General features: G+C 43.7%; 1 protein-coding gene across 29 annotated transcripts in view; it reads left to right on the top strand.

The window, feature by feature from the left end:
- The first annotated feature begins 1,036 nt into the window (after nucleotides 1–1,036).
- The window catches only part of TNNT3 (troponin T3, fast skeletal type), a 30,072-nt gene continuing 10,889 nt past the window's right edge, over nucleotides 1,037–20,219 (top strand). The window contains exons 1-10 of one of the 29 annotated variants that reach the window (XM_031062085.1): nucleotides 1,037–1,207; nucleotides 5,866–5,900; nucleotides 6,385–6,398; nucleotides 7,062–7,079; nucleotides 8,715–8,726; nucleotides 9,627–9,644; nucleotides 13,508–13,522; nucleotides 16,085–16,096; nucleotides 17,274–17,285; nucleotides 17,648–17,668. In XM_031062085.1, coding sequence (XP_030917945.1) covers nucleotides 5,881–5,900; nucleotides 6,385–6,398; nucleotides 7,062–7,079; nucleotides 8,715–8,726; nucleotides 9,627–9,644; nucleotides 13,508–13,522; nucleotides 16,085–16,096; nucleotides 17,274–17,285; nucleotides 17,648–17,668 — 142 coding nt within the window. In that variant the 5' untranslated portion in view covers nucleotides 1,037–1,207; nucleotides 5,866–5,880. Of the gene's footprint in view, nucleotides 1,208–5,865; nucleotides 5,901–6,384; nucleotides 6,399–7,061; nucleotides 7,080–8,714; nucleotides 8,727–9,626; nucleotides 9,645–11,262; nucleotides 11,278–12,242; nucleotides 12,307–13,507; nucleotides 13,523–16,084; nucleotides 16,097–17,273; nucleotides 17,286–17,647; nucleotides 17,669–20,219 lie in introns of those variants that run through there. The other 28 variants (XM_031062089.1, XM_031062088.1, XM_031062090.1 and 25 more) reach the window with 28 other exon arrangements.

The raw sequence follows: 20,219 nt of genomic DNA, 5'->3' as shown, positions 1-20,219 counted from the left end.
AGCACTGTGCTCCCACTCCACGGCTTTGAAAGCTTGTCTCTACATCCTCAGATGGGGACCCTTTCTTGCAAGCAGCAGGGAAAGAATGGGCAGGAATCAGTCTGTGACCTGAGCCAAAAATATCGCCTGCCCCACAGCTCCTGAAGCTCTTCTCTGCTCCTACAGGCGGGAGGAAGGGGGTGCTGGAGCTGCCAGGCACACAGGAGGGCACGCGCTCTGTTGCTGGGGAGCCCTGCCAAGGGACAGGGGCAGGAGGAGGGAGGGGACGGGAAGCTGAAGCCTGGGATATTTAGTGAAATGGAAACCCTGAACCAGAGCGTTGTGTGAGGCACTGCAATCCTCTGCTGGAATAGTCAGGCAACTGTGCAGAGTGCTCTGGCAGCAAAACCACTCCAGGCACCCCAGCTCCAGACACCTGGGGTTCCCCTCCCCAAGTCCTGCCCTCTGGCTTTTTGTTCCAGGTCCCCTCCAGCCCTGGTGTGTGGCAGAGCCCCAGAGCCTCAGTGAGAGGTGGGTGAGCCACACAGCACTCACACACAGATGCACTTAAGGCACCACGTGTGCCAAGTGCCTCTGCCTTCTTGTGTGCCTGTGACTGCTGGTTTCCAAGAGCCTTGGGTAGGGAAGATCCACAGGCCTTCCCAAAACTCTCACTCTGCAGCACAGCCAAACCCCTTTGCATGTGGAGGGCCAGCTGGGGAGAGTCCCTGCTCAGAGGGGAGAGTGGAGGTTGCTGCTGTGTATTGAGGCTGTGAGATCCAGGCTGCCACAGCCAGGTTTTTAGCAGTGATCATGTGCCACGGAGCAATGGGAGCCCCCCAGTTTGTTTCTGAGGTGCCTTTGCCTCAGATACCCCTCTTTGAGCCCTGCCTGCCTGGCTGTAAATATAGAAACATAAGCCCTGGAGGTTTTTTTCTCCAAACATGTCCCTCCCATCTTAGCATCATCTGTGCAATTCCTCCAGCTGCTCCTATACATGGTATGACCTTTTTTCCCCCCCTTCCCTTGCTTCCCTCTCCATCTCACCCCTTCCCCGCCCATCCCTGCTCCCTTCCCTGCCCAGCACAGGGGGCCTGGGGCCAATCAGCTCTTCCAGACGATCAAATGTCACTATAAGTTGAGAGCTGCATCACCTTGGGACGCTCGCAGATCCCAGCCTGCCCGTCCCCTCCGACAGGAGCTTGGTGCTTCTCTCCACTCCTCCCAGGTAAGGGGGTCCCTGGCAAGGGGGGCAACACCACAGAAGGGATGAGCCTTGGTTTGAATGGAGAAGCACCAGGGGAGGGTTGGGGTCCACAGGATCTGGGATCTGACACAGGACCCTAAGGAAAAGGCACTTGCAGCTTTAGTTGGGCATCTCACAAGTCTCATGTCACCCACAGAGGTTTGAGTGCTTTCAACTATCAAGGATTAGTAGGGGGAGAATAGATCCTTCCAAACCAAGATTTGGGACTGGGAATTGTTATCTGTTGGGGAACTCAGGGAATGTTCCCTCAAGCAGCAGGAAGAAAGTGCTGACCTTCCCTGCCCTGTCACCCAGAGAAATGGATGGCTGAGGCAGGAGGTATGAGGGGCAGACCATCAGGGAGCTTCTGGTGGATGAAGAGGGCTGTAGGTCTAGAGGGAGATCTGGGGGAAAAAAGTGTGGCCATGGAAAACTGTCCCCTCCCACAGGAATTGAGAAAATTGTGAGTTTTGCATGGTCAGACTAGCAAAGTGGAAGAGTTTGAAGTCATGAACATGGAGAGTATCCCATCACGCTCTGAATTTAACCCCCCTCTCCTGCCCCTCTGCACACACAAGGAATTTCTCTTGCAATTTTCTCATTTTCTGTGAGAGTGAAAAGTTTTCCATGACCATATTTTAATTTCTTGGATCAGCTTTTTGTGGCAGGTGGTGGGTATCCTATGGGGGCAGGAGGGACACCAGCACAGGTGACTCTGGGGCCAGCAATTTGGGTGGGAGCTGTGCCACTGATGGGGGGGAGCTCCAGTGGGGCTGTAGCTGACTGCCAGGGCAGGCAGCCACCCCTCAGGGGGACAAGACCCAGGGAGGTGGTGGGGTCTCCAAGAGATGTTCAAGAGGCACCTGGCTGAGTGCTTTAGGGGTTACAGTGGGACTGCCTGGTGGATGGTTGGACTCGATGATCTTGTTGGTCTGTTCCTACCTTGGTGATTGCAAGACCAAGGAAAGGCAAGGGATATGAGCTGAGCACAGTCATTGGCTTTTTGTTCTCTGTCTTGGCTTTGTTATCCCTAGAAAACCCCTTGTAGGGATCAGATAGCTCATACTACCCTGCAGACATGGATAAAGGGCACATTTTGGGACAGGGAATTGGGATTTTGCTATGACCCTGCAGCAGTGCTGGAGTCCTGCTACTCAGTTTCAGCATTAGAGAGAAGTATATGCATATATTTATATGTTTACTAGATATATTATAGATAATAACCATCTCTTTTAATATGATATGTATGTATATTAAAAAGTCCCTGCAGTGGGTTTGCAGCGGCTCCTGCTGCGAAGAGTGGCTGTGTGGTGCTTGGTGGATCATAGCCCAGTCCTTGCCCCAGAGCTGTCCCTGCCAGGTCCCATTGCCCATGCATGGCCACTTCTGTGCTGCCCCCTTTCCATGTGGCTCCTGCTACCTTGCCTACCTTGTATGGCCTGGCTTGGGAGGGGATGATTGATGGGTGGGTTATTTCCAGGGATGGCCTGGAGGTGCAAGGCAGCTCATTCCCCCTCCCGGGTGCATTCTCAGCTGCTAAGAGGCTTCTTGGGATGTGCTGGCTCTGCTCTTTCAGCTGAGGCCAGGAGCATTTGGGGCCAAAAGGGACATGGTATTCCTGCCCACCTGGGGCTAAGGATTGGTGTATTTGTCCTTCCAGTGACCTGCTTGGCTTCAGCAAAATGCAGAATAACCCTTGCTTTCACCTTTAAGGGGTGAGACAGGCAGGAAGTTTTCTGTCTGGTGAAACTTTCCCATGTGTTTTGATTTCCTTCCAAAGGGTGGGCAGCATTAACTAATTGATTTTATTACAACCTTAAACCTCCGTCAAGACCAGAATCCATTTTTCTGCCACTATACAAACAAAGCCCAATTATTGCCTGAAGGTGCTAACAGCCTTAATCCTGAGCTGCATTTGCTGTGTGTAAAGTAATTTCCACCAAAGGCTAATCCCGAGCCAGCTGGAGACTTTCCATTGCCTTCGGGCAAACTTAATCCTAACTGCAAAAACTGCCGCTCTTAACAGATTGCTTTCTTTATTGCCTTTTGGATGTAAATATAGTCCAATTTTCCTGGCTGCTTTGATGACTATGTGGATAGTGCTGGGCATCAAAGACCCTTTCTAGTCTTTGGTGGCTTTGGTGCCAGTCTGCATTTTGCCCCTGGCTTTAAGAGACCAGATGGCTTTTGAATGCCATGAAGTGGACAGACACCTTGCTCTTCTTGAAGCTAAACCTTTTTATTTTTCCAGCCAGGGTAGTGGCAGTCAGGTACTGCCTTAAATGCCAGCTTCTACTGACAGAGGGACCAAACCTGGTTGAATGTTTGGACCTTGCAAGGCTGAAATCAGTGATCTTCCCCTGGATTTTTTGTCCCCCTGGCCTCGCCTATGGGGTTCCTGTATCTGGCTCATCTTTGAGTCTGCCAATGCACTTGTTATTAACTCATTTTATCTGGGGCCAAGAAATCCCCTCAGGGCTGGGGTCTTATGGTGTTAGGGATGCTGGCATTCTCACTCTGCTTTTATAGCACACGGACAGATGCCATGCAAAATCCCATTCGCATTTGCAGCGCTTGGATTAACAAATATGGAAGGGGGCAGGGGAACAGCCAGTGTGACAACTCTCAGCAAGATGTCCTTAGAGCTAAATTGGAGACGAGATGAGCTCATTCCAATAACTGCTAATGGAAAGCCTGATTGCAAAGGCTCCCATTGACTTCAATTGCCTTGGAAAAAACAGTGTGCACTGCGCTACGTGCCTGCCCTGCACTGAGCAGACACTCTCTGTCTGCACGCAGAGGGTTCTCCAGCTGATTCCTTCACCATTTAGTGGTATTACTCTTCTTACTAGAATGAGAGAGGACTTCAGCCCACAGCCTTTTAAAAGTTCTCTTGTATTTTTTTTAATCCTGCACCTTGGGAAGAAGGAAAGCTGCATTTATAAAGGCTTAATCCATGGGAGGATTGGCCATTGCCCTGAGTCTTTACAGAACATGTCTTTTGGAAGAAGCCAACAACTGGGCATTAGGCAGGTTCCCTCTGCAGGCTTTTGCCTGGAGAAGCTCTCCTGTCCTATTGCTTAAACCAACATGCTGTCAAGCATTATTACTAATAGGTTTAATAATTTTTGAAGGCTGAAATGAGACTGCTAACATGCTTGCCACTGAGGAGATAGCAAGTGCAAGTCTTCATCCTGAAGATTTTATGAAATCTAGGCTGAAAAGACCAGGGGAGAGAGACCAGCAGTGTTGTAGCATTCAAGTAATTAACAGCAGCGTAAATTGAGCAGAAAAGACTTCTAAAAGCTGAAATTCCTCCCAAACACAAAATTCCCCCTGTTCCCTCTGCCTGGTAGAACTAGAGTCCCCAGAGTCATCCTTGGGGTGGCTGTTGCAACCAAGGAGTGGGCAACAATGACGTAAAAAGCAGCCTGGGACCAAGAGACCACTGACCCCAAATCTCATGTGACCTGCCAGTAGATTACCCCTCCCATCCGGCACCTCAGGTCAGGTCAAAACACAGACCCTGCTAGCACTACTTCCAGGGCAATGCTGAATTTCTGAAAGAGAATAAATTAGGAACCAGAAGAAAAAAATCTCGGCTGTTTATCTCTCCTTGCAACATGGGGGTTTTAAATCCTGTTGATGTTAATGTATGGTGCCCAAGGTCATTGCTGGGGAATGGAGAGAATCCCTTATAGGGCAGAGAGCCTGGAGCCTGTGGGATTACTGCCTTCCTCTGAAATAGAAAGCTGCTGAGCTGCAGTTGTTCCTTTTGAACCTAAGTCAGCCCACCTGCTCCTTCAAGACATCTCTCATATATCAGCTGAATAATGAAGTCATGAAAGTTGGGGTTTGGGCCAGCAAGGAGAAGCCTGGCTTTCTAATTTAAGATCTGCTGTGGATTTGGAGAAAGTTTTGGGGGTCTTCCCTCATCTTCTCCCCTGGCCTCAGGGCAGCTCATGCTGTTAGGAAAGCCAGTGTTGCATTACATAGAAATGGTTATATCAATGTGAACTGCTTAACTAGGCATGTGGCTGGTTTTCATCTTAAACTAATCATCAAATTATTGTTCACTCACTCATCAGTTGTATAAACCAGACACACTTTTGGGTGCTGACAAATAAGTACTTATCTCTAGGTTTATTGGTAGTTTCAGTTATTTTTGTAACTGACCGAGGCTTTGGAGCTGGCACCTTCCCACCTGTGGTAGCACAAAAGAAGGAAAAATTCCTCTGATCTTGCTGGAGTGATGGAAAGTCCGATGGGTGCAGGAGGACACCCTGGCCTTGCCTGTCTCCCTGAGCTCTGGGGATTTTGTAATTCAAAGCTGGGACTAGGCAGCCCCTGGTCTGCCTGTGGGAAGCAGCTGAATTGATGGGATATATCTTTCCAGATGATCTTTTTCTCTCCCCCTCCCTTTGTCCTCTGACATGGGTGGCAAAGGTTTGTTCTTCTCCCAAAATGTCAGTGTTGGTGGGGAGCTGGTTGGTGTGTGGGAAAGCAGGTGCTTGGCTTTTTTTGTCCTCAAATGTCAATCCATCTGCTTCTGCCTCAGTATTTTTTATGAGGTGCACTCACTAATAACAACATTTTTCTTCTTTTTCTTGTTTGTTTTCCTTTTCTTCTCTTTTGTCTAGAAACTAATTGCCAACATGTCTGACACCGAGGAAGTGTAAGTAGAGAGAAAGCTGTCTGTGTGTTTATCTGCTCAGCTTGGCCCCACACAGCAGAGCCAGGGCATCCCTGCAGGGTGCTGCTCTGTGCTCAGCCTGAAGCCCCCTGAGGCAGTGGGAAAGGAACATCTTGACTTAAAGTGTCACAGACCCCTCCCTGTCCAACACAGGACATCCCCCAAACACCTCCACCCTGCTCAGCCTGCCCTTTGTGGCACTGCACCTGGAGGAGGGGGAGTAAAACCCACACTGCAGTGGTTTCTGCCTTGGTTTAACAAATCCAGAGTAGAATGACCCAACCCAATGGGATCATTTGACATTTTTGCATCATGGGATCAGAGGAATCATGGATAGACCTACAGACAAAAGAATTTAAGCAACATTGCATTGGGTTGCTTCAGTGTATCAGGTTTAAAGCTTGACATCAGTACAGGTGGGAGAAATACTTACCTCGCTTCAATGTCCTTTTTTCCTCTCTCACAGGGAGCAAGGAGAGGGTAAGTCTTAAATCTCTCTGTAATTGCTTCTGTGCAAGCCTGCAACATTTGCTGGCTGTGTCAGCTGGTATGGTTAGACAAACCTGAAGTTTCTTTTTTGTGCTCCTGTCTGTCTGCCTGCCACCAGCTTCTGGGGTTTTTACAATACCTGCAGCACCCTGGCCGTGTCCGTGCTGCGGGCAGCCCATGGCGTTTCAGCCCCAAACTGATGCCCTGGTGGGAGGGGATGCTGCTAGTTTTTTGTAAGGGCACTGCCATCTGCTGGCAATTTTTTTTGAAGCTTCTGTATGTGTAATATATTCTGTTTTTAGAACGTAAATCCCTACAATGTTTATAAGCAGTATACATAGACACTTTTCTTATATTGAGGCCCTCTCTGCTACCTTTTCCCTTCTAATGCACGTGTAACCTTGAGTTTCCATTGCCCAAGGAAAAATCCAATACTTTATTATCTTCTTCCCCTTTTTATAACTACTCTTTTTTATTTTCAAAGTCATTTAATCTGTTATTTGACTTGCTGGTTTGCAAGTGGCCTCTCAGAAACCATCTTGCCCGGCATCCCTGTGAGCACAGAGGGCTCTGCCATGGGTAATGTCCTACTGATGTGTCAAGGCTGATGGTTGACTTGTCTGCTTTTTTCCCCCCTCTCCCATTTCAATGCAGAGGAGTACGAAGAAGAAGGTAACAAAAAAAGCGGAACGTAATTTATCTTTCTTTGGTTCTTGGTCCTGCTTTTCTCTTGTCTACATTTCACCCGTCTCTTTGGTGCTTGCTGCTAAAGGCAATCTGAAACACTCGATCAGTAAACCAGTTGGAAAACAAAAAAACAATCAAGATTTTTGGGGCTGCCATGAGCAGAGCCTTCATGTTACAGTGAAACGGAGTATTTGCATGTGGGGATGGTGAACAAGCTGGGGGCTCATCTGTCCATAAACCTGGAGCTTTCTGGAGCAGGGACTGGTGCAGAGCTCCCATAACATATCATTGGTGAAATCCTGCCATTCTCATTTTGGCAGTGTCCACAGATTGCATTTAAATTTTGAAATTGAAAAGAAGAGCAGGTTGTCCAGCTCCTGAGGAGCAGCCGACAGGGCACTGCTGAGGATGGAAAAGGCAAGGCAGAGAACCAACTGGCAAAGATGAAGTTTGTTACCATGCCTTTAGCTGGCAAAATGTGATTTGACAAGCTGTGAGAGACAGAGCGCTGATCTGGAAAGATGGAGCATGAAAAACCCTTCTCTCCCAAGTTGTTTCACCTTTTGTAGGCAGCAGGGAGAAGATAATTTGGAGATGTATCACTGTCTTTGCTGGGCACTTTTGACACACTGGCTTCAGTTCAGGCAAGTGTAGATGCCAGTTGTCATCCTTCATTTTCCCAAGGTGTCTGGAACAGAGCTAAGGGCCAAACTCTTGGAATCTCTCCCAGGATCTGCCCTTAGTGCCTAGGCGTCTTCTAAGGGATCAAAAGGAAAACCCTTTACTGGAGGTGGAATATTTGCACATGGAGAGTATGAGACCAGCTCAGAGTGTTGTCCCTGTGTAGAAATGTCCATTTTGGGGATTTACACACAGCAGAGCTTTTTCTTTTCTTTCTTTTTTTTTTTTCTTTTTTTCATGGATTCCTCCAAGTTGCTGCAACAGGCAAATTCCCATCAATGGTGGTGGGAACAGAGGTGGAGGTGCAGCTGTGGCCATGGTGAGACTAGTTTCTGCTACTGCTATAAGGTACATTAGCCTTAAGTAACTATTTTCCCGGCATTGCTTCTGAAGGGACCAAGGGCTCAAGAAAAAGAAAATAGAGGCCCTAAATAGGTTGTAGATCTGCCTTCAGTCACCATCTGTCTCTGTGGGTCCTGCATGGAGTGGCAGAGCCAGGAAGGTTGAAGGCATTTTTCATGCTCCATCTTTTACATCTTGTCAAATGTCAAAAGAGCAAGCAAAGGGTGTTGCTCCTACAGACAAGCCTTCCTTAAAGGAAAAGCATTTTTTTCCTTTCTCCTTTCTTCCCTAACCATCTACTTTTTGTTTTAAAGAATTTAATGACTGATATGACATTAATAGGCAGGTGAATTTCTTTTTAATCTGCATGACTCGCTCCTCTGAGGTGTATCTTCTCTTCGCTCCATACTTTTGCGTAACCTTTGTGTCTCTTTCTGATGTCATCCACTTATTTTCCATATAACTTTCCTCCATCACTTTCTAACCACCTTTTTTTCTCCAGGCCTTAGCTCACCCCAGCACCAGTTTCTAACAGTTTTCTGTTTTCATTTTCCTGCTTGCTGTTGCTTCTTGTTCCATGACACTTGCCACCTGAAGCTCAGGAAGAAGGTATGTGACATGGCTTCTGCTTTCTCTCTCTCTCACTGTGGAGGGGGAACGTGTGTGAAGAAATCCAGATCAAATATTTCACACCCAGTGTCAGGACTCTGTCTTGAGCCACAGACATCAATGCAATAGTGGACATTGATGTTGCTTATTGAGCTGGTAGGAAATTTGGCCTGTTTTATTAAAAAAATTATTTTTATTTATTTTAAAAAACCAAACCAAAGCATTTATATATATGAAAGAAATAAAATGCATTGATATAAACATATAAAATATATATAATATACACACATAAATATAAATATATGTGTGTGTATATGCATATATGTGTATGAAAACAAGCATATATATATTTGTTTTATTACACTTTTTATACTGAATTGTTTGGCTTATTTTTGGCACAATGGTGTCAAAATGAGTATTTTAAAGGGAGGGAGACACCCTGCAAAGTTTATACTCATCTGGTACAATTCAGGAATTAATTTGTTTGAAATTTAAAAAAATTGATAAATGTTGGTGAAAAATTTTAACCACATGAGAAAAAAAAAAAAAAACAAGTAAAGCAAAAGAAATGCAACAGTTTTATTTTTGGTTAAAAATTCACCAGAAGTTTGATTTAGGGTATTTTAGCCAGCTCTAATAAAGAATAACATATTGGGTGCCTTTTTATGTGGCTTTCACTTGTGGTCATATTCCCATATTCCAGTAACATTTATAACCCCATAATGTGCCCATAAAAATGTTATTTTTAATTCTCTCTCACCCTGTAATTCCATCTTTGTGTACTCTTACCCATAACGGCCTGGGAGCTTGGCAAACCTCAGGAATGTTCCAATAACATATTTCCTGTTTTAATTTTTTCTCCTCCCATTTCTTTTGCTGTGTGATGTTTCCCACGCACAGAAGAGGCCCAGGAAGAAGGTAGGTGAAGCAGCATCTCAGCCCTGCTGGTTCCTGCACCAGCAGGATGATGTGCACCTCGATTTTGCAAGGTGATAGAAGAAAGCAAGAGACAAGAGAAAGACACTGGGACAAACTATCTGAAGGCTGAGGGACTTTCTTGTCCCTTGCACAAATTTCATTGAGTGTCCCCTACATCTCTGAGTATCTGTGCAGAACCTCTGCTCCAGTTCTGGGGAGAAAGCAGCACAGAAAAAATGGACACCATCCCTTTATCCAAGACACAACATGCTCTGAGGCTGATTTTCAGCCCTGGGTATTTGTGTGCCATGGAATATCTGGGGTCTGGCTAGAAAGGTTTCTATCAGATGTCAACTGGTTTCTCCTATGTAGCTTGGCAGATCATGATCAGATGGATTTTGAAGTCAAAATCCATCTGTGGTAAAATATGTGCTTAGCCTTATGTTACATAGTACATATGCTATAATGTCATATTATATATAAAATATATCATATATATTATAATTTTATAAGCTATAATATATCATATGATATATAATGTACATAATATACATAGAAGAATTATAACCATGTAGGTGCTGGTAAATAACCCCAGCTGGCTCCCCAAATTGGCAAGTTGGAACAGACAGGGTGGAAGAGGGGCTGGAACAGAAACTCACCCTTTGCACTCAAGAGGTTTGGGATGTGGTGCTCCAGGTGCAAGGAGCCAAAGGGTGCGTTGGTTCCATATTTGCAAAGCTTTGTGCTATGGGCATATTTAAACAGGGGTAAACCTGTCTGTAGCGCCACGATAGACCCACCCTGAGCAGTTTGCAGAGTTTTTACAGCATCCAGGTCCAGATGGTTTTACATTTCTTGTATCTGTGTGTGCTCTGGTCACCTGTCTCCATTTCATCTCCTCCTCTGTTTCCTTATTTCATACATAATGTGCTTTTATTTTTTTTTAACCCTCTGTTGCATTCACACACTCTTTAGTCTAACTGTTCTCGTTTTCCATCTCATTGCTTTTGCTTCCTGCCACATCCCACCTGATGAAGCTCCTCCAGCAGGTACGTGCCATCACCTTCCAAACTGCTCCCTGCTGTCTCCTTGGTGGTGGGGCCTCAAGGGTGGTGCAAGAGGAGCAGTACCAGTTACTTTGCCTTTTTGCCTCTGCTGTCTTTGCTTTCCACGTGCCCTCTGTGATGGGCTCTGCCACTGGAACACACAGGAATAATCTCAGTGTAAGGTCCGGCAGAGTCGGCTCAGTGCTAACCCGGCTTCTCTGCCACCCCTGCCCCGTGCAAGGCTCACCATACAGCCCATCTGGGCAAGGGCAGGAGCTGTCCTCTAAAACTGGAACCAGAGAGAAATTCCAGCATGAGCTTACTGTGAGATTTTCCCTGTCTGATACATTTTTGCTTCTTCCCTTCACATGAAGGGAAGTTGTCTCCCAGCTGCAGGTGCCTCAAATTCCTTTCCTCTCCTGGCCATAGCACGTTCTTTACTGGGATAAAACTTTTCCCCCTGAGCAGAATTTTTAGCCTATGAAAGGTTTTCAGCCTATTTCAGCTCATGTAATAATGTATTTCTCCCAATGTTCCTTTGCATCCTGTTCCGTGGCTGTTCACACCTAAAGAAGCTCAGGAGGAAGGTATGTGACATGACTCCTGAATTCTTGCCTTTAAGAGTAAGCTTTGGCTTAGCCAGCAAACCATAAGATGGCAAAAGGAAACAGGAGTTACAAATAGGCATATTAATATAGATAAAACTTGCCACCATTTTGTTTTTTGTACTGTCTGTTGTCATGTTGTGTTGTCTTGACATTGAATGTGCTGTCCATGTACGTGGTAACCGTCGCATGAAATAAAAGCTTAAAAAGTGCTGGGAAATGTAAACCTCTTAAAAGGATGAATGTTGAAAAGTCTTGACTCTGAGATTGGTTGGGTCTCCTTGGCAGGCTTATTTGTACCATTTGGGGTGGATCTGGCCTGCAGACTGTATGCACAAATGCTCACGATTGGCTGATATTCTTACAATAGCCTTTCCATACATCTTTTTTTCAGCTTAAACTCTGCGGTATAAATCAAATGGTGATAAATTTGATGCTTTAGCTTTGCAAATGATTAAAGATGGTATTCTTGTTCATATAATGGAGTTTCTAGGCCACTGTTTCATGGCAGTACTTGCAGCTACCCAAAACCTGCTGGCCTCGGGATGTAAATCCACTTGGGCAAGCATCAGGGTTATGAAACAGCGTGCTGCTCCTGGCTTTGGGCAGGACTGCAGAAATGGTTGTATAAGACAAATGTAATCTGATATGGCTGCTTAAATCAGCTTTATGTTTTTGATATCTCAGACCATTTGCACCCTCACTTCCAGTACTGCTTTTAGTATCCATACTCATTTTATTTCCTTGCAATATATTCTTAGTCTTTCCCTCCTCCTCCATTTTGCCCAAGTGAAAAGTTGTTCTGATGCTCCTAACACTCTCATCTCCTTTGCATTTTGCTCTGTGACTTCCCACATGCTAAAGCTCATGAGGAATTTATGTGCCATGACTTGTGAATTCCTCTGTTTCTGTCTGGAGCAGTAACTCGTGCAGGAATTCTGGAGGTGGTTGAAGATGAGCCAATGCAAAAAATATCCTCTGCACGGTTGCTTTGCTCTCATAGGATACACGGTGTGATGAGTAATAAGTACTAACTGCTGTTTGAAAACAATGCCTGAGGCACAGGCTGGGCACTGCTCATGTGCTCCCCAGCACCTGATGTCTCTAGCCAGGCTACTCAAAAGGACACCAGTTGGTACAGGGATAGTGCTCCCCAAACCATTTCCTCTGTGCCATGCCCCAGGGTTAGAGGAGGGGCAGCTGTGTCCTGAGGCAATACTGTGTCCCTCAGCACCTCTTGCCCAGTTCCCCTGCCACTGCACAGAGACAGAGCTCCCTTTTGCAGCAGTTTGGAGATGTGGGGACACTTGCACCCAAAGTCATGAACATTTAAACGAGTGACACGGTGTCATACCTAGATTTTACTATTGGGGTAAAGATTGGCCTAAGTGGCATCATTTTGGTTGGAGCATATTTGAGAAAAGATGTAGTGTGTGCTTTTTCCAGAACTATTGGGGTGTTTCTGGGTTAATGTGCATTATGCAAAAACAGGGGTGGCAGGCTTGTATTTTTACTTGATTTTGTAACCGGAATTAAGGTCCAGATCTGGTAAGACAATCTCTGTGACTGGCAAAATAGAAGGTCATGCTTCTTAAAGCATCAGCCTGGCAGCCCAAACCCATTTACCTTTCAATTGCCCTTCTGCCTGCCCCTCTCTGCTTGCCCAGCCAGGCTTCCATGGGATGTTTCATCCTGCAGGTTGGAGAGCAGTAACGTGCTCGTACTCACCCTCCCACACTGGTGTGCAGCCCTGTGCACCAGTGGTGAAATCCTGGGCACCAAGAAAATCAATGCCAGCTCCTCAGAGCCCATTGATTTCCACAGTGGCTGGGATTTCTATGCACATGAATAAGAGCAGGTTGCCTATATCCTTTTTGCACATTCAAACTTATGGGTAATGGACTTAATTTAAATGCAAGTCATGTTTTTGTCAGCCAAAGGCTACAGTGGCATTTGATTTATAACATTATGAATATATATGTTAGGCATCTGCATTTTTGTATTCAAACAACCCTTCCTCTCCACAATTCTAATTGACATTCACATGTGCCCTCTATTTCTCACTTAATCTTATTAATGGTTTTTATCCCTTTAACCCTGCCTCCACCACCTTGGCAAAGGAAAGTGTAAGGGTTTTTAATTATCCACTGTTTCTTGCTCTAATTCTCTCATCTTTCTTTGCATCTCCTTCCCTGCTACTTCCCTTTTAAAGAAGTCCATGAACCAGGTATGTGACTTCTGAATTCCTCTGCGTCAATCTGAAGGGTTATTGTGTGCTAGAAATTCAATTCCACTTGGCAGTTTCACAACTGGGTCATGTGATGAATTGGGACAAAATGGAGACTTTTTAAACAACCAGAAAAAAAAGAAAAGGAGGAACATTTTGTTGACAGCTTTTGAAAATTATGGGTTTTATTTAGTTAAAACATTTTGTTCCAACTTTTTTCCCCCTCTCTCCTTTATGGAAGATTTCCAAATTTTGAAATGAAAATTCTATTTTGGATGCTTCTGAAGCATTGCCTTTATGGATAATGTGGGGTATATATAGTGTAATGCAAGAACAAATCTGGAATAAGAAGTTGCCACAAGGCAAAAAGTGGAAAAGTTTTGTTCCAGAGATGTTAATATCTCTGCAGCCTTTATGGCTGTGAAATGTTTCTATTTTTTTTTAAACTAAAATCTCAGCTATGTGTGTTCTGAAATATTGAAATTTAATTGGAACTCTGATTCATGTTGGAAAATTTTAACAGTAACTCTAGTATTATACTCAGGAATTCAAAGGTGGAAGTAAACATAAAAATCAAATATTAACGATAAAATGTAACTTGCAGCTTCCTCACACCTTTGACCAGTCATAATTTCTTCATCACTCTGTGATGCATAATAATGAGGATAAAGCTAACTGCTGCATGAAAAATGTAGTAACATTTTTTGTAGACAAACATCTCAATGTGTGAGCTGTAATAACAGGCGCTTACTGGACCCGGAGCATCCTCACAGTGCGTATGGGAATGTTATAATGGTCATTACCTGGGAAAACAGAAACCGAACTTGCAGTGTCCTCTGAACTGTCTGTGGAAATTATTCTGTGCCATTTGGAGTAGTTTTATTAAAGTAGTCACATCTCAGCAGCCTCCCAGCCCAGCTATTTCCCTCTGCTGTCCACAGAGGGAGACCAGCCTCTAAGTTCAGAGCAGATTGGTGCTTTTGTCAAGGCTGGAGTGAGGTGAAAGCTGATTGATTTTTACATGACTTAATACTTCAACATTCATCTCTTCACTGCTTCTCATGTCTCTCCTGTTCTCATAGCTTCTTGTTTCACATCTTCCTCTTCTCTTTTTAATCATATTCATTTTTGTATCTTAATCTGCACCTAAGGTTTTTCTGACTGTGATTTGCACGAGCTAAAGGTCATTGTTTCCATCAGAGCTGCTCTGCCTGCCTCTGTACCTCTCTTCCACATTTATTGAACTGCTACTCACTACTTGAGAGCTGGTTCTCCAGCATTGACAGATGTGTGTGAGCTTGAAATTTGTGCAAAACACAAGATATTAACATAATATGATAAAAAATAAAGCCATAACTACAGCCTTCCTATGCTTTCTTTTCCATCTGTAACATAAAGCACAATAAAACCAAAAGACAATGTAAATATAACAAGCTTAACAAAAAACTTTTATGCCAGAAGGAGACTGTCCCAGCTTTTCATGTAACTGCATGATTATTAGTTTCTCTGTTATTAATGCTGTCTTTGCCTACCACATCTTCTATGTCACAGCTTTGGCCTGCACAAGTCACGGTTGTTGCTGTTGTGGAATTCTTGCTCTAATTCTTTCATTTTTCCTTCTTGACTCCTTCCACCTAACCAAGCTCATGTCTGTGACATCTAAATTCCTATGTATTAATCTGAAGCATTTCTGTACATAGGAATTTGAAGGTGTTGAAGAATACCAGAATCATGAAGAATCAATCCATTCTTGAAATTCTCTAAAACTTATTTTCCCTATAGGAAAGTATAAATATTGTTTGTATATTGAAGGATCACCATCTAAGAAGATTAGAACAAGCTGTTTTAGTGTCCCTGAAAAACTTTCAGGGCTGTGATTACCCCATAGCCCCTGAGCTATGGGGGTACCTGAGCTGCAGAAACCCAAGCTGCTTACACTTGCAGAGAGTGGATTGCAGCAGGATTCTGGCACACAAACTCCAGCAGTTCTAGTCCTTTGCAGCAAAGACAAGCTCTGTGCAGACACCAACATTGCCAGTTCTGCAGAGCTAAGCCTGGAATCTGCTAGCAGAGATTCTTAGATGGTGGAGCTTCAGATGCAGGCATAGGGACACATCCAAAGCAGAATCTCCTTCAGTAATTCTCACATCCTCATGCCAGCTCTGATAGCTAAAAAGGCAGCTGAAACCTAGGTAACACTAAATGCTTGTAAATCTCTCTTCTTGGGTATGTTTTCTTTCAAATTTAAGGATCACCAGTGTTACTACACTTGCCCATGGTTTATAAATTCGCATGGTTTCAATTGTCACAAATCATCAACATTCAAATTCCCTTTATCTTTTATTTCTATGGCATCTCCTTCCTATCTACTTCATACCCCACTGTAATTACACTACTTTTCCACTCTTATTAACAGTCTATCCCTATAACTTGGTCTGCAAATTATACTTCTCCAACCCAGTCTTACCAAAGTTTGAGGTGGTCCCTTCCTGCATAACTTATTTCTAATTATTTTATCTTCCTTTCCTGTGTTTTTCCCCTGACACATCCTACTAAATGAAGCCCCCCCTCCAGGTATGTGATTTAACTTCTAAACTCCCTGGTGTCTGTCTGCTGGGATGGTGTGTGTGAGAACTGAATACAAGGTGACAGGGGATAACAACTGATCAGTTAAGGATGGATTATAACTTGCATGCCTTTGGGGTAGCTCTATTTTAGTTTAATATTTTTTCTCAGTAAAGTGTAATCAGCAGTAAGGAGGAGGAAACTTACTCATTGCATAAAAATTTCACTAGAAACTGGGGGAACACACATATGCTATTGTGACAGGGTAGCTCAGCAAAAAGCCTCCTTGTGGAATGCATTAAATTCTGCCTTGTGATATGAGAATGAATATTTCTTCCTATAGAGGAAGAAATTTTTATTTAAAATCTCAGGGCAGAATTTGACCCATTGACTGTACATTGGGAATATAAACACTGAGAGTTTGTGATTTTTTAATGCCTGTTTTGCAAAATATTTGGTGGGGGTTGTGTGTGTGGCTGAAAAGCAAAACCTGCTCTGCAAATTCACATTGCTGATCTATTCCTGCTTTGCCAAAACCCAGAAGAATGACGCGTAGACCTGCACAGACTTCTAATGAACATTTTCTTCCTATGAAGTAATCCATTTGTAATTTTATATTGCAAATGGATTTGAAGAGCAGCAGTACATTTATATAGACATCAATGTTGTCTTCAAGGAAGAAAATGGCCTGAGCCATAGATCTAGAAGGGAACTGAGCTTCTTTGGAAGTTAGCTGAACGTTGATGATGAGTTACAGCAGGTTTCTGAACCACACTGCGTTTATTTCAAATGGTTGAAATCCTGCTGTAGTAAAGGATGGGTCCAATAGTGCTTTGAAAGTGCTGGCTATGTTCATGTGCATATTTCCAATCAAGGTAAACCTCGGTACACTGTGCTGTCAGGTTGTACTTTATGCCATATGATGATAAGTGTTTTTTAAGCACTGCACTATTATCATAAATCTGCCTCTTTTACCTTTCCTATTCTGTGACTTCTTTTTATGTGTTATTTCAAATGTAAATATTTTACCTGTTTACTTCTTAACTTCATTCTTGGCTCCCCTTCTCCTCTCTGCCCCTTCTCCCTGTTGGCTTAGAAGCTCTTTTGGTGTGTGAAATAACAGGTTTCTTGTTCTCATTCTCTTGTTGTCTATCGCAACTTGTTCCATGACACTTCACACCTGAAGTTCATGAGCCAGGTATGTGACACGACTTCTGGTTTACTCCACCTAGGTGCAACACCAAAGTGTGTATGTGTGTGAGAGAGGGAGAGGACAGGAGTCCTGGGCTGGTAGAAGAGAAGAAAACAAGAGAAACAAACATTAACCACAATTATCATTTGCAGCTGTCTCCTCCTTTAACCTCCATGCTTACTGCTGCTTTAACATTACAGCATTTTCAAGTCCTGACATTCTCTTCAGTTTTCTGCCTGGTTTAGCTCACTAATTCCTTTATTTTTTCCCCTGCTCTCTTTTTCAGGAATCTAAGAGCTTTAAATAACTGTTCTGTTTTCTTTTTTCTATTTCCTGTCTTTCCATCACTGCTTGCACCACAACAACAGCAGAGGAAGCTCATGAGGAAGGTATGTGTTGTGCCTACAGACTCTCATCCTTTTTCTCTTTCAGTGCTGGGGAAACAGTGTCAAAAACACTGACATTGTTCAAGAGAAAAGAGGGTATGGGAAGGAAATGTTCTCTCTAGATGGATTTCAATGAACATGGAGAAAGGATTAGCCAAGTCAAATCACCAAAAAAGGTGTTTTTCCTTTTTGCTCTGTCTCCAGAGAGTCCAAGGTTCCCAGGATAACAGGGAGGGAATGGGGACAGTGCTCTTAGAACAGTGCTGGTTGTGAATTGACTGCTGTGTTTCTTCTCTTTTTCTTTTGCCCTCCAACCTACAGCCAATGAAGAAGGCGAATGCAATGATGGTAGCTCAGTGTTGTCTTAGGACAACAAAGTCATATTTCTAACATCTCACTCTCTTTTATGTGTCTGTTTTTGTTCCTCACTTTATTTTAAATTCAGGAACTGGGCCAAAACATCTCTGCTGCAAAGAATCGCTCACTGTGCATATCCAATCACCCTTGGGGAGTCATTAGTGTGTTGAGAAGCCTCTACATCCTCATTAGGATAGTAGATGGTGAAAATCAAGCTCCAGAAGCTTGCTCTGGACTTGTCTTTTAGCCAGAATCTGTTGCGTCCTAGCTTTTATCAGCAAAATGTCTCTATCTCCAAAAAATCAGGAAAGAATCTCTTAAATCATAGTGACATATTTGAAAATGAAGCTGAGCCCTGCACAGACATGCATCCCTCACGCAGCCTTAGGTAGTCATGGGCTCCAGGCCTGAATCTACAGAAATGTAAACTTCTGCTCAAGCCATGCACTTACAATTGTGCTAAACATTAAACATCTATTCAGATGGGGGAGCTAAATATAGCCTGGTTGTAATGCTTGGGTGCTGGAGCACACAGGTAGGGACAAGACTCATGTGAAAGGACCAAACCTAAATATGTGCAGGGTCAGTGTTGCTCTTGTAGAAGATAACTTAGCCTCTTCCTGGCCAGTTTAAGCATATAGAAAGTTCTCATGGAGTTTTAGAGGCTGTTGAAGTAACGGGGTTCTTCCTGACTGCCCCAGCCTCTAGAACACCCAGGCAGCTGCTTCAAAATACAAAGCCTAAGGTCACTTGAAACCACCCAGCATTTTCTGTGTTTTCTTGTTTTGTTTGATTTTGCTTTTGTAGATTTTTTTTTGTTGTGGTTGTTCTTTTGTTTTAATTTTCTTGCTCACTTTTCAGGCTTCTTTTTTAATTTAGGGAAGTACCCTGAGGACCTTCCTGAGCCTCTCTCTTTCTTTTTCTCATTCTTTTCTTTTATTTTTAATGGCATATTGATTTCCTTTTTTTCCCGAGGACACAGTGTGAGTTAGATATGTTGCTTCTGACAAGGGGGATTAAGGGAGGGTGTTTAGGGATTTCTGAGCGAAATAAAGGCAGTTCAGATGGATTCCCAGAGAAGGAGAGAACTGTGTGAATATCTAAAGACTGGGCAGGAGCAAGCAGGGTGGTGCTATTTTGGGGGTGCATCCTCTCCCTGCACAAAGCCTTTTGGAAACCAGAAACTCAAAGGCTCTAATCACCAGGGCAGTGAACTTGGATTTGCAGTGTCTCTTGCCTTCTTTTGGCAGGGTTCTACGTGGGGATTTTGTCTCAGCCCCATGGCTCACAGTCAGAATGACCAGAATGTCAGTCAAAATCCACCACAGGAACAGGAATTTGCTATGACAATTCCTGCTTGTCAAAAAATTTTGGCCCAGTTCCTTGACTCAGTGTCTTGAAAGAAGGGGCATTTCAAAATAAATGCCATCCCTGGACTGCTTTTGGTTCATACAGTATGGACAAAGGCTGGGCCATGCATTGTAGAGGATAGATTTTTTTACTGTTTAATTTTTAATAAAATACCCCTTTTTCTGGTTTTCTGGAGGTACCTTTAAGAATTCTAACTACAATTTCTTATTTCAAGAACTAACCTTATTTTTTCATTTTTACAATTGTTTGTTGGAGTACTGATTTGGTGGGAGCTGAAACCAAATTGACACAGTTTTTGACAAACAGGTGTCGATCCTGGCAACCAAGATCAACAAACAAAACCAGTTATTTCCTGTCTACTCTTCACCCCCCCCTTTGAAGTGTTACTAACTGGCAGCTTTAAGCCAAACAGGAATGTCTATGAAAATTATCTGGGTATGTCATGAAGGAAGGCAATCCTGTGTAAATAACATACCCGATAGACTGGTTAATTATAATTACATTTCCTCTCTCCAGGTAAAAGGCAATTTAGCTAACATGTTAAAAAGCTCACTGGCTATTTGAAAAGCAAAACAAATTAAAAAAATAAGTGGAGGAATATACAAGCACGCTGTTGGCTAATGGTACTTTTCTTCAGGAGTGATTTGGGACTTCCTTTATAGTGAAGCAGTCTAAAGCACATTTGTAATTACATGCTGTTTATTTTCTTAGCATTGTTCTGGCATCTGGAGGCCTCAAATGAAATATGTTTTGGCAGGCAGTGTTCTTGCAGTAAATGAGAAAAGTCTACCCCCTAAAATGGCATTAATGAAATTTTTATGGGAAA

This window comes from Geospiza fortis, unplaced genomic scaffold (assembly GCF_000277835.1).
Source record: "Geospiza fortis unplaced genomic scaffold, GeoFor_1.0 scaffold524, whole genome shotgun sequence".
In the NCBI taxonomy this organism is placed as follows: Eukaryota; Metazoa; Chordata; class Aves; order Passeriformes; family Thraupidae; genus Geospiza; species Geospiza fortis.
The sequence above is the reverse complement of the archived record's forward strand: the minus strand, read 5'-3'. Positions and strand labels throughout refer to the sequence as shown.